This window comes from Cydia strobilella, chromosome 7, assembly GCF_947568885.1.
Source record: "Cydia strobilella chromosome 7, ilCydStro3.1, whole genome shotgun sequence".
Lineage (NCBI taxonomy): Eukaryota > Metazoa > Arthropoda > Insecta > Lepidoptera > Tortricidae > Cydia > Cydia strobilella.
This window is the reverse complement of record NC_086047.1, coordinates 10715026-10728723: the sequence shown is the minus strand read 5'-3', so window position 1 is coordinate 10728723 and position 13698 is coordinate 10715026. Positions and strand designations below refer to the sequence as shown.

Sequence of the window (13698 nt, the reverse complement as noted above, 5' to 3'; positions counted from 1 at the left end):
GGACAATGACCTTGGTGCGGTGCGACGGTGTGTTACGACTTAAGGTCAACATGGTCCTGCAAGCACTTCACAAACAAAATAAAAGAGTAGTATAATATATGAACAAAATGAGGGCTATCGTTTTTTTGCTCACCAGTTGGCGCCTCTGTTGTTGGTGCTCCAAAAGACTATAGAAAAGCTGTCAGTCATTGAAGTGACAAGTGACATTTGACATTTCGAACTATGGAAAAGACCACCTTCTACACTAGCGCCCCTAGCGGCGAATTCATACGCGTTAGCCCTCATTCATAAATGGTATAAGTAGTAATAATATAAGAAAAATACACTCGTCAATCTCGTCATATTTCATTTCTAGTGTTTTAAATTTGACACATATTTGACATTGCCTACTTTAATTTTAAACTTTTCAGCAGTTAAGCCAGTTAATAACTTAAAATCGGAAATTCATTCCAAACATTCAATTCTGTGTTTATTTAATATTTAATTAAAGTATGGCCTAATAAAAGAGATTTTAATTTCTAATTATAACCTCATTCTTACTGTGACTTGGTGACAAATATTTATACAATTAATTAGATTTCGTGGTAAGTACATTTTTTATGTCCCTACTTGCCTAATAATTATAAGTACCTACGTACCTACTATTTTTATTGTCGGTACGGTAAAGCCTAGCTTCACATCTTCAGTTCAGCAGGAGAAATAAGGAACTGCGGGAAGTAGGTAAGTAAAAGTAAGGAACCTACGTATTTAAACTTCAATAAATTATATAAAATGAACAATAGGGAAGTGGTTCACGTATTATTCTTTTGTTAAAATCAGAAATGTAAGTTATAAGTTCTTTCTCCGTTGTCACTTTGAACCATACCAACGCGTACCAGGTAGGTACCAACCAACTTTATCACACATGTTTCTAAAGATTATACTATAATAGTTGCCTAGTTTTAACTTAAAGAAATATTTTAGGAAAAAACTTGAGATTACCTTTATCAGCATACTAGTACGACAGTCGGTCATATTAAAGCATTGTGTTCATTGGGACTTGGGAGACCCATTAATTATCACATGTAACCGGTCAACAATAAATCATTGTTGGCATCTACGTGATGCCAAACTTATAAGTAAACAAGGCCACGTCTCGGCCCATTCATTGCGCGTTTCATTGAACGACTACAGGGTAGGCTGCCATATGACGCGCTTTGTTCGTCACAGGCAGCTGCGTTCGCGAAGGGCCGTTTGTACCTGAGCAAGGTAACAGCAACAGGTCATTTCTCCGGGCGAGGGGAGCCACCGGCCTCGCCGCCTCGCGGCGCTTAGTCGCGAACCACCCGCCGCGTCGACCGCACGCCTGGCCACACTCCGAATCGCAGACTTTCACGCGAACGACTACAGCCACACCGAGTTATGTGCGCTAACGCACGCTCCGATAACCGTCGTGTTGGCCTACACTCGTGACGGCTCAAATGTCGCCCAGTCTAGAAGGGGTCATGTTCAACAGGAACGCGAACCTGTCCGCGCGCCGGCCACTGCTGGCGGAGCCACAGAAGCCCTTAGTGGTCCCTCCACGCGCGCCGCCCCGCGACACCGGCCCGCAGCGGCCGCTACCTGCGCCTAGGAACCTGCCCAATCCCTACGAATACCGACCAGATTACTGGAAGCCCTCGAATGTCGAACTTGAACGAAGATTGCAGGAGACGAGGTCCCGGGAGAAAATCAGTTACTTCCAGGATAAGTTAACGCCACCGGAGCTGAGCTTAGATAGGAGAGAGGCAGAGCTGGTGTTCAGGTTCGATCCTCATGCGTCCGCGGAGTATTTATCGAACCAGTACCGCGCTCCCACAGTTCAGTACGCGAAGCCGACGCCTGCGAACGGGTTTTCTAACCGTCTGCCGGACCGCGACGGGCCCTTCGTATTCGGCGTCCACAATCCCAGCCAATTTCCAATCCCGCGAGATCGTCGCGACGATGACGACTACGACTATTCTGAAGTCGCCGAAGAGAATGGTCGAGTTAAAGATGATGTGTCCGAAACGAACTGTTGTGATAAAGTGAACGAGTGGACGGCTCGAGACAAAAAGAAGAGTAGGACACTTAATCGGATGTTTCAGATTAAAGGAAAGGTGAAATGTGCGAAGAAGGAGAAGATTAAGTGTGTGTTGGTGGGGGACGGGGCGGTGGGTAAGAGCTCGCTGATCGCGGCGTACGCACAGGACGCCTTCCGGGAGGAGTACCAGCCCACGGCCTACGACACATTCAAGGGTAAGCCAGCTTACTTTAAACCTACATTTAGGTATTTGGAGGAAGATATAGCTTATCCTCGGCATCAGACAGGCCCAATGCAGGCAAACAAAGCTGTCTAAAATGTAGGTAAGGATTTGATAAGGATATAATATAATATACATACGACAAATTGAACTATCCGAAGCCACTTAATAGTTAGCAGTTATCATATCGCCAATGACCTGATTTGCTGCAAGATAAAAGATAATAGATGCAATTATAATATGATTAATATGAGTTACCATTTTCCAATCGATCATTGTCAGCGACAAGACTTAATGCGTTGTCTTATGGCGTATATTAATAAAAGATAACGTTAATATTTTAAATAACTAAGCAAAATACTAAATTATAAACTGTAAAATGTAATTGCAATTAAGTTTGGTATATTTAATAACAGTAAGTCAACGGCACACGGACATTCTGTGGCCTTATCAACAAAAGAAACTTGTTTTAAACCATGCGTTTGTCGCTCACAACTCACAAAGACTGCGGTCGGTTCCTTATTTAAAATTCTTGCTACGCTTTCTCATTTCATTTTATAATGAACGGGTGTAATGCAACAGAAAAGTTTGATTACGTAACGTAATTTAGATGTAGGCATAATATTGCGGAATTGCTACATTAAACCTAGTATTAATTTTAAAATTGCTAGTCTTGGGCAACAAAAGAACATTGCATTTACCGCAACTCGATGGAGCTTTGAAACTAACTCCGGCATGCAGATTGCAGCAAGTACTCCTGAGTTCATAATAGAGCCGGCATCGGCAGCGAGTTCCTCTATGCTGGTTCAGTGTATAATTTATGCACGCAGTGTTTTGATCAAAATTTCCGCCCAGCGTGCAGCGATGGAAATACTCAAAACAAAACCGAGGCGAAGCGGTTGTAGTAACATTAGCATATCGTACGCAGTTATACAAAAACACAAAAGGAGTCAACTTTATATAACCAGATATTACGGTGAATCTATAACTGTAAACAAAAGTAAGGGTGAACCATATAATGGAAATTGGAAATAAGAACGTAAAAGTCCTAAAATCGACGTCGGCAGTATGAGGAAGCAAACCCTTGAGGTTATTTACAAGATATCTAGACATTTCTACAGCAAAATGTTATCGATGTAGGCAACCGCCGAAAATTTTCCTCCGAAACATGTAGTTTCCTTGAATGCAGTTGTTTATTGTTATCTAAGATAAGGTTATAATACTAACTCAACAAGACGGTCATTATAGCGATATCTTTTTGCGAGTCGGTGCGAAGGCGCGTCATGATCTCAAAACGCGATAGCATTTGATAACATTATCAAATCACAAAACAAAAGGTAGAATTGTTCATTTCAAAATGATATTATATAAGAAACTATTGTTGTATTTGTAATTGAACATCATCAAATAAATCCTGAGCAGCAGCCGGCGTATGAGTTTCCAGGGCTATAACCGCGAGAATCGAAGTTCGCAAGTTGCGGGCATCTTTCTCTGTTACTCTAATTACGCCTTCATTGGCGTACAAAAGAAGATCCACGCAATTTGCGAATTTCGGTTTTCGCGGTAGGCCCCAAGGTGCCTATTATTACCAGATTTCAATGTTTACTTGCGAACATAGTTGAGTTGGTGGAGGGTGGTTTAAAAACGATCTTTACAGGAAAAAGGGATTCAGTCGTTAAAACTAAAATCTTCTAAAATCATCAATGTTTTAGTGATTTGAACCCATCTTTAGGAATATTAGGTGTACGTATGATCGACAAATTACGAAGACACAAATATAACGGAATCTTTTACCTTTATCTATAATATTTATCTCGGGTGCATTGCATCCTCAATTCCTCATCTACTAATTCGGGATCTTGGATTCGCTTTGTCGTTTTCGGCAATTCGGCATCTTCTGTTAGAACTTACTATTCCTACCTTAACACGTCTTACCCTGGAAGAGAATTATTTATAAGTACATCAATTTGGGGATATTGTTTAAAGAGTCTTTGTCAAAGTAGGAGTTCATCCATTCTATTTCAGGGGTTTCACCTAATGTCCTATACTTTCTACAGCGATAACATAATTATAAGTGTTGTGGTACTTGTGGTCATATTAAGGGGCGCTTCCATTCCAATTTTCTATCGAGGTTGCTCACCACAGTGACCACATTTTAATGGTTTCCACTAAAAATAATTTCTATGCGTGTTTGGCTACTCGTGGACACAGTCGCGTCGTGGTGCTGAACTTTCTACGATTTTTAGGGTTCCGTACCGTACCCAAAGGGTAAAAACGGGACCCTATTACTAAGACTCCTTTGTCCGTCTGTCCGTCCCATCTGTCTGTCTGTCACCAGGCTGTATCTCATGAACCGTGATAGCTAGACAGTTGAAATTTTCACAGATGATGTATTTCTGTTGCCGCTATAACAGCAAATACTAAAAAGCAATATAAAGCAATGAGACGTGACGTGATCCCGGATCCGGCGTTAGTATCTAATTGTTGGTTTTTCCTCTTATTATGTCTAGATTATAAGATTTCTGTGCATGAATCTTCAGGTTTAATTTCCACGAATATTCAATTAATTCGTTTTCAATTTTCCGTATGCAATGCATAATATCCGTCTTGCATTAAAATTAATATTCAATTAGCGGAACATAAATGTGTTCTATTTAAGTTTATTCGGTTCCAGAATTGAGATTTTTTTAAGTATAAAGACATTCAATGCAAGCATCTTAGATCCGTATCTATACCGATCCTTTGACAGCGTTCTAAAATACGAACAGAGGAGCCAATAAAACTAACTAACTACGACGGCTGAATGTTAATGAACAAACTAAATCTAAAAACAAAAAATCTAAACATTTCCTCACGTTTCGTCTACGGGTCAAAGCACCTGTTTAATATGGAGGCTGGATCCCGCAGACCAATTAATGGTACAGCCTTTGAAATTTAAATACATTCTCACAACGTGTGTGATAATAAAACTACATTAATTTCATAACATTCATATGGAATCATCCTGGCCGGTATAAATATAAAATGTTTAATTCAACCGCCAACTTTTGTATTTCGAACTTTATGTGAAGGGAAATGCAATGGTATTTAAAAAATAACTGACGTTTTGTTGTGCCAGTCTGCCAGTCGTTTCCGCAGTTATTACGAAGCGCTTTGTATTGACGCACATTTTACGGTATTATATTTGAAAAGTCATAAACAGGTAGACGTTAAACCTCAGAGCTTGTAAAAAAACTGGCCAAGTGCGAGTCGGACTCGCGCACGAAGGGTTCTGTACCATTACGCAAAAAACGGCAAAAAATCACGTTTGTTGTATGGGAGCCTCACTTAAATACATATTTATTTTATTCTGTTTTTAGTATTTTTTTTATAGCGGCAACAGAAATACATCATCTGTGAAAATTTCAACTGTAGCTATCACGGTTCATGAGATACAGCCTGGTGACAGACAGACTGACGGACAGCGGAGTCTTAGTAATAGGGTCCCGTTTTTACCCTTTGGGTACGGAACCCTAAAAACGAAAGTGGCGTCTAAGTCTAAGCTCCGACATTACTGCGATTATTTTGATGTAAATAGGTAGTATAGGCAGGCACTAGTTAGTAGTTTTTTATTGAATGAATTTATCGCTTTGTTGCTCAGCTATGTTTTTATAATCTAAACTTATTTTTTTATTAAATTGATTTGGAATGAAGTTGAACTTATGTGACGTTGCCAAAGAATATAGCGAGAAACCGTTAACAATTTATTTTTTAGCTTTATAGTCGTTGCATCAGCGCGCAGGTTGTCCTATTTTCAGACGATAAACGTAGGATAAATAGGAATTCGTGTTGCAATCTATCCGGGTCACAAATTAACAAATTGGTTGCTCGATTATAGTCTCGATACAAGAACATTCGTTCCATTTATACCTAACCTATATACATATTTCGATATTCGACCTGACTTTAAATCCGGAATAAGTGACTCATTGTATTAAAAGATTTAAAAGAGTAGTGTAGGTATAGTGTACGATTTTAAGAAGTCATTGATTAATTTAATGCCACAAGAAGTTTTACATTGTAGATGACTGATTGATTCAATAAATAATTTACTAATAAGAGTTTTAACCAGTATAGTTTTGCATTGTATGCCTAACATTAACATACATTATATCAACATTGAAGTGCAGCAGTTTTCGTACTGGTACCACAGATTATATAATAGTTCTTACGGACAGATACTTATCTCTCAAAAAAAACGCAAATACCTACAGTTTTGATACCTACACAAAAATACAATGGAGTGACCTTCAACGCGCCGCTCCCCGCACCGCGCGCGCCGGCACAACGCTAGGGTTGCCGACGCTTCTTTCAAATAGAATAGAATAGAATATATAGAATATGTGTCGTAAAAAACATTACCTACATCTTAAAAACAATTTAATAGTACCTACGTACGTAATAGTAACTATCGTAAAAATAATAACAGTAGGTGTAAGTACCTATATTGAGAATATCTACTTACTTTTCTTCATCCGTCGAAAGAGGAAAAAACTATATTTTTTATTTGTTTTGTTGTTTCTGCATCCATTCACACTACAAGCTGTGTTATTTGTTCGTGACGAAGACATTTCTTTGGCACACGGTGACGTGCGTGCGTGAGCGCGAGTACAACTAGCAACCAACTGGCTAGCTTGAGTCCCGCCGGCGGGAAGCGAGTCGTAGGTATAAATCCGAGCTCGCGCGGAGAGTTCCATAGGCCTGCTTGTACGATGAGTGATGACGTCAAATCAAACTATGTACTGATTTCAAATTTGAACTTTAATAAAGCCGTCTTCAATTACATACTATATTATGGTAATATAAGTATACTATAACAAGGTAACGAAGGAGATAAGAGAACAAGAAGAAAAATATTATTATTTATTATGCTGCGAAATTATTATTGTTGTTTATTCTTTTTTGATACAAAAATAAAAGACAGAAGTGCATATTCATATTTGTGAAATTGTTTTTGTACTTTATTATATATAATATTATGCAATTATTTTAACATAGGTGCTCGTGCAGTCGTGCATATAGGGTCATTGCGCTAGTTTTCGTTCACCTGACGACATTTGAATATAAACCTACATTGCTGCACAAATTTAGACTTATTGCAATCCTTAATGTCTAAACAATATATTTATCTACATAAAAATGATATTTCGTAAGTAGCTAATTAAAAATAAAATAGGTAGGTATATTACATATTTGCTAATCCGTCAAGTGGACGAAAACTAGAGCATGGACGGAAACTAGCGCAATGACCCTATAACATGTTTTTTGTAAAAAATATTTACAGTATCTCTAGGTAGACGATACTAAAATTTCATGAAACATTGTTTAATACGAAACACATTTCATCTAGCGATGTTCTTTATTGCCAGGTGTCATTAAAAAGTTTTGAAACGACTAAACTTTTTTTGCCTGCCAGCTGTAAGTTCGTTCAGGCAGCTGGCTCAACTCTTTGTGCCTTCTTCTACGAAATTAAAAAAAAAGCCTGCGAGCGATTACCTTTTAAGGCGCCCGGTGCCTTTGGGATCTACCTTTACCTCCCATTTTTTATGAGCCTCCCCGAAACCCATTATGAACAACACATTAGATTTGGATTGGAACAAGTAACTAAAAAAAGTAAAAGAACGTGGCATTACACTGAGATGGGCGTCACGATTCTGTTGGGAGGGAATTTAGAAACGTGCGTTGAACGCTGTTTACGTTTACATACCTACATAATTTCTTATCTATCCTTTCCAATGCATGATTGTAGATATTAACGAAATAATGAGATATGTAACATATGTAGATCATCCCAGTAAGGCTTAGGTATAAGGTATGTATTATCAAGATCCTTTTAGATATATTAGGAAAATATTACCTTTCTAATAATATAAATCCAAAATACCTAGGTATTCATTGCCTACTCTCACCCAAACTTCGATTAAACCGCCATTGAATTAGCTTTCTACAAACATCGTTTTACTAGAATCTTTTCATCAGAAGTTTACCAAGTCATCAACGTTATAGTTGTGAAAAGATGAGACTTAAGATTTTAAATAATTTACATCATACCTATATTTATTCCGGAAAAAAATGCTTAGTACCATGAAACTGTCACACTTCGAACTAACTATCATCAAATAACAGCAACTTAGGTTTGTAAAGAGATGTAACATTTTTCTACCTTAGCTTAATTTAAGTATGTAGTACGTCTAGTAAAATTACAAACAGAAGTCTTGAAAGTTACAGTTTTTCTTTTTTTGATGCCTTAAATATAATGAATACCTCATCATTTGAGACCGTTACATTACAAGCTAAAATTCCTTTGCCGGTTTTGCTTTTTGCAATTTCTTTGATCTATTTAACTGATGCAAAGATAAACACAGTCGCATACCTAATGCCTGTCAGGTATCAGTTACAGTCCGAAATTAACTTAAACCGATACGCTAATGCTGTTATGATTTCGCAATACGCCATGTCTGAGCCAGAGTGGTATGGTACACAAAAAGTGGTAGGTAATCAAATTACTTTCACGTGTAATTATTTCTTTCAATCGGTGAAAGTTTGACGGTATTCGTGATTTTAATAAATTTAAGCTTCTGTAACGTTTTTCTTTATGAATAATTCCTTAATTCAGCGTGAAAATTTACTTTAATTGATGTGAAATCAGTTTATAAAGTAAAAAAATACTGTTAAACTTTCACCGTTACGGCCTCCACGGTCAGCATCTATTTTCCTTGCTCTTTATAAAACACCTCCAATGTTTTCTATAGCTACCCGAGTTCGTAAATATTCTTGTTTTTCCACAATTGAATTGACACAATTGTCTAATATTTCTGATCAACGTGAACAGAAGTTTATGTACAAATAAACTAAGTAAATCGTTCCTTTGCCAAATACTTTGTGTGGTTGTTAAAAACTCTAATATTCTTTGACCTACACACTTTTTTCTGGCAACTCTGCAATTACATAATAAAAGTTATGCGGGCTCTCACGCATCTGTCGATCGGCCGTTAGTTTTAATATTTATATCAGCGATCAATGATGTTTGCCGTCGCTAGGGATTTATTTTATGCCAATACATTATTTATCAATTGTAACTAGGTAGGTCGGTTTGAGTATATAAGTTACAATGATTTAATTATTGGGTAGGTAGGTACATTAATTAATTTTTGGGTAATTTATTTATATTTATGTAAGATGGTATGTATTTAGTAGATAAGTATTATGTAATTTATGTATGTGTATTGTATGCATTGTACGAGGTTCTTATATTTCTTTTTTCTATTTTCTCTAATGCACCGCCTACAATCTTTTCTGCTTTGCCCTAAGGTTGACTGGTAGAGATAGAGAATGCCTCATGGCATTAAGTTCGCCTTTTGTACACTAAGCTTTTCTTTTGTGCAATAAAGTATAAATAAATAAATTAGTACGAAGTACTAGTACGTTTTCAATCAGGCACCTATGATGACAATTAACTACACGATACATAATGCTAAAGTGTCAGCAACAGTTGCATATTTATTTTAATATAATCAAATAACCCGATTAACAATTTGAATTCATCTTGGATTTGGGTCTGTGGCTAAGTCTGTTTTATTTCCGATAATTTTTATTTTTAGTCTCATTATAGGATCTGATACACTTTTTGCGCAATTTTTAACTAGTCTGCTATGTGATATATGTTTGCTTTACTTATCTACTGTATCAAGCAGAAATGCTAGCGTGCTAGCACTCATCTTGGCTATTAAACAGTATCCGCCTCTTATGTTAGCCTAAGGTAGTCTTCCTCGCGTGCTCAGGAAATTCAGTGTAAGTATTTAATCTCACACTACCTATTCCTGATGGCGGGCTGCTGATGGTAGATGGTACTGGCAGCATAAATGTTGACCTGACGAAAGGGATCTTGTTGCTTTACTGTCTTTCGCATTCGCTGCTGTAAGTGTGAAAGAGAAGTTTAATGACGCCAATTTGGTCGACGGATGCTATACAATTTATATCTTTACCTACTGATAGTATCACTCAATGGGAACAGCTATTCAATATTGAAATCCATTGTTAACATATGATTCACATTAGTTATGACAGATTGATCTTGCTGAATGCGACCTAGAGTTAATATCTCTTCTTCCTGATCACATTATTCATATAACAATAGATTGTTTATTGAAAGATATGTTTTAATAACTAACCCGAGTCTGCTGTTGCTGTTTCAGAAAACTTCGCAACAGATATTAAACGTAGATACATTATTTATTTAAACTTTATTGAACAAAACATATACAACAATGTACAAATGGCGGACTAGTGTTGTCAGGCCTGACTGATCTTCCTCTGATTTCTATCTTCGATCTTTTGACTTAGCGATGTTTTTTAATTTGCCATTGCGCATTTGTGGTTATTGAGTCAAAGTTAATTAACATTGCGTTAGGTGGACGCGTCGTCAAGTAGTTCGCGATTTTTATAATAGATATTTACTAAGGAAACAGACCCGTAATAAGTATATAGAACCATGACCAATGTTTATTAATCCGTATCGCCCACATAGTATTAAATTTTTTTACCATCAGATCCGTTCGGTCTTTTTGTTTCTGAACCACTTTACTCCATTATCCTTTTATGGAATGTTGTGGTGCTCCGAGTCCGATCGCTTCACCCTGTCGGTCTACTTAGCTTTTTTATTGCTTTTGCCAGTGAGATCAATTGCTCACCAACTGCTTGTGCTACGTACTTGTCTGCTGCGACGAAAGCGCCAGCTCAACAATGTATCTTTAATAAAATACAGCCTAGTTGTCTTGGAGTGACATCGTAAAAATGTGGCAATGTAATTATTTTACTTATACAGGATGCAACTTGGAGTCTAAACTTGTCGTGACAATGACATCTTATATGTAATACATGCTTCCATGTGGCTCACGGGCAAGGTGATAAGCATTCTGACTTGAACCGCCCACCATTCTGGCTAATCATATATGCAAACAAAACGTACTTAAACTAATAAATCTACATACATTTCATTTTTAAGGTTTTCGCAGATTGATCTCTTGAATTTATCGTTTCGTTTAAAAAATTATTGTGGGGTAAACAGTTTAAAATGTCGCCTTGGAAACTTATCCGAGAAAATGGATGATTTGAGTTTTCTACGCATGATGACACACTAGTATCAGTACATGTAGCTAGGTATTAGTAGGTAAAACAGTAAATGGAAATGTATTTAATACAAGTAGTATTTTATAACATGTGTTTATTATGACTCCTTGGTGGATAACGTGGGTCGTTCCTAACCTAAATCAGGTGCTAATGTGTCAAGAGTGTCGCAGTCGACAAGTGTTTACTCAGAAGTAGGACTAATTAACACAAGTAAAACTTGATAATATAGACGAACGAAAAAAGTTTGCTATTATTAAGCTTGTCTATGGCGAATATGGCGATATACATCAACTTGCATAATAAGGCTTTGCTGACCTTACGTCTAGTATGATTACGAATACTTAGATGATTCATCAACAATTTAAATTGACTAAACTTACGGCACATGAAGCCGAATTCAACAGTTTCCAAACTATGTAATCAGACGTTACGTTGCATTGCCACGCTACTTTAGAACCAGTTCTGCACGTGTTGTCTCGAGATGCAATCGTGACTTCCACGTTATTGATTTTGTGTTAGGTGATAGTTTCTTCGATGTTTGGACAGAACTTAATTCTTACGTAACTTGGTACCCCGCTGTGCTATTGAATACTATTGATGATCCGTGACGATGATTTTTTTCAAATTGTATTCTAGGCGCCATAGGAGTTCGAGACGTTCTGTATTTTGCAGGTACATTAAAAGTACTTGGCCATAAATACTGTGGGATGATAGAAACATTTACATAATTCAGTATTATCTAACCCATTGTGAGTTAAGCAAGGAAGCGATCTATTAATAGACAAAACTTCTTCGAAATAATATTGGAGTCTATTTGTGTTGCTAATGCTATTGCGAAAACTGTCTTCAACTGTTAAGCGAAGAGTCGTTAAATACGAGTTCAACAGCTATCTCGTATTAATAACGACTCGGCTCGGTAGATTCTTATAGATTATTTGGTAAACTCGTGAAAGTTTTTTTTCTTTTTGGTACCAAAATACGGCAAGTAAACCTACGGTAAAGTTATGCAACGAGTCAGCCAACTTAACCAAGTAGTAAATAACAAAAGCCGAACGATTGGTGTTTACATAAACCTGTATCCACCTCAAACCAATCAAGGATAATAATTCCAAGTTATATATAACCACACCAACGCTCTGTATGCCTCAACGCTATTATCTATCATCGATATCTTCAAGATAAGCGAGTCTAGAATAAACGAACTTGAACTAAATTCGTACACTATTTGTGTCAAACTTCAAAATTATAATAATAACGGTTTTGATTTTTCAGTAATTAAAGTTTTTCGGAAATGTTCTTTTTAACAATTGAAAGTTGAAACCACGGAAGGGACGCAGAGATAAAAGGAGAGATAATTGTCCAGACCTCAGAACACTGTGGAAGTGAGTAGATTATTTGAGTGTCTTGAAATCTTGGGCAAGATCTTGATACGACTCCCTATTCATCTTTCATTACCCATCAACATGTCTGACAAAGAGTTTTACCTTTAGAAATTGCGGCCAGAATTGAATGTTAAACATTTCAGAATACGAAATTCTCCTGCCCGCGGTGTCCCAGCTCCGCATACGTAATTCATGACTTGATACATGTCATAGGCGCGTCGGGCAGATTGCTGCGTCCAGTCATTAAAGTTGAATTGCTTTACCGGGGTCAGTGTTATCGAATGGACTCAGCGACCAAACTGTGTCTTGTAAGTGCACGGATAAAATGACCTAGACCATTATTCAACAAGGAGCGAAATCAAGTGATGGCATGTTGCAATAAAAGACAAAACTTATTGCGGCTGCTAGATTGTCGCTGGGAACATTGTTGATTAAATTAGGCTCATGTTTGGGTTCAATTATTATTGTTGAGGTTCGTGAGTTCATATTCTGATGCTTAATTAATTGATGATTTAATTTGAGGACTAATATATTAAAATATTATGTTTAGAGAGAATTTTAACTAGATCACAAGGGGATCAACTGGAGCACCATGGGTCGGTGGGGTAGCGAGCTGAGGGATAGACGTGCTTTCAAACCAGTGGTCGCGAGTTCGTAATGTCCCGTCCTAATGAATAACATGTTAATAACCTCTAAGACGGCTGACCCTGAAGCAAATGTTCTGCACAATTCGATTTCTGATTGATCAGCGTCAGAATCAGACTTTATTGCAACTGAAAATAAATTTCGATCCTCATTTCTCATTGTTGCAATCCCTTAATACATTACTGCTTGCGAAAACCGGTTGGTTTCAACCGCTAATAAGTACTAAAATCATGCGACACTGA

At 37.4% G+C, this 13698-nt stretch overlaps 1 protein-coding gene across 2 annotated transcripts in view; it reads left to right on the top strand.

Moving 5' to 3' along the window:
* The first annotated feature begins 361 nt into the window (after positions 1–361).
* Positions 362–13698, top strand: part of LOC134743100 (uncharacterized) — a 47101-nt gene continuing 33764 nt past the window's right edge. The window contains exons 1-2 of one of the 2 annotated variants that reach the window (XM_063676426.1): positions 362–584; positions 1210–2256. In XM_063676426.1, coding sequence (XP_063532496.1) covers positions 1461–2256 — 796 coding nt within the window. In that variant the 5' untranslated portion in view covers positions 362–584; positions 1210–1460. Of the gene's footprint in view, positions 585–1163; positions 2257–13698 lie in introns of those variants that run through there. The other variant, XM_063676425.1, reaches the window with a different exon arrangement.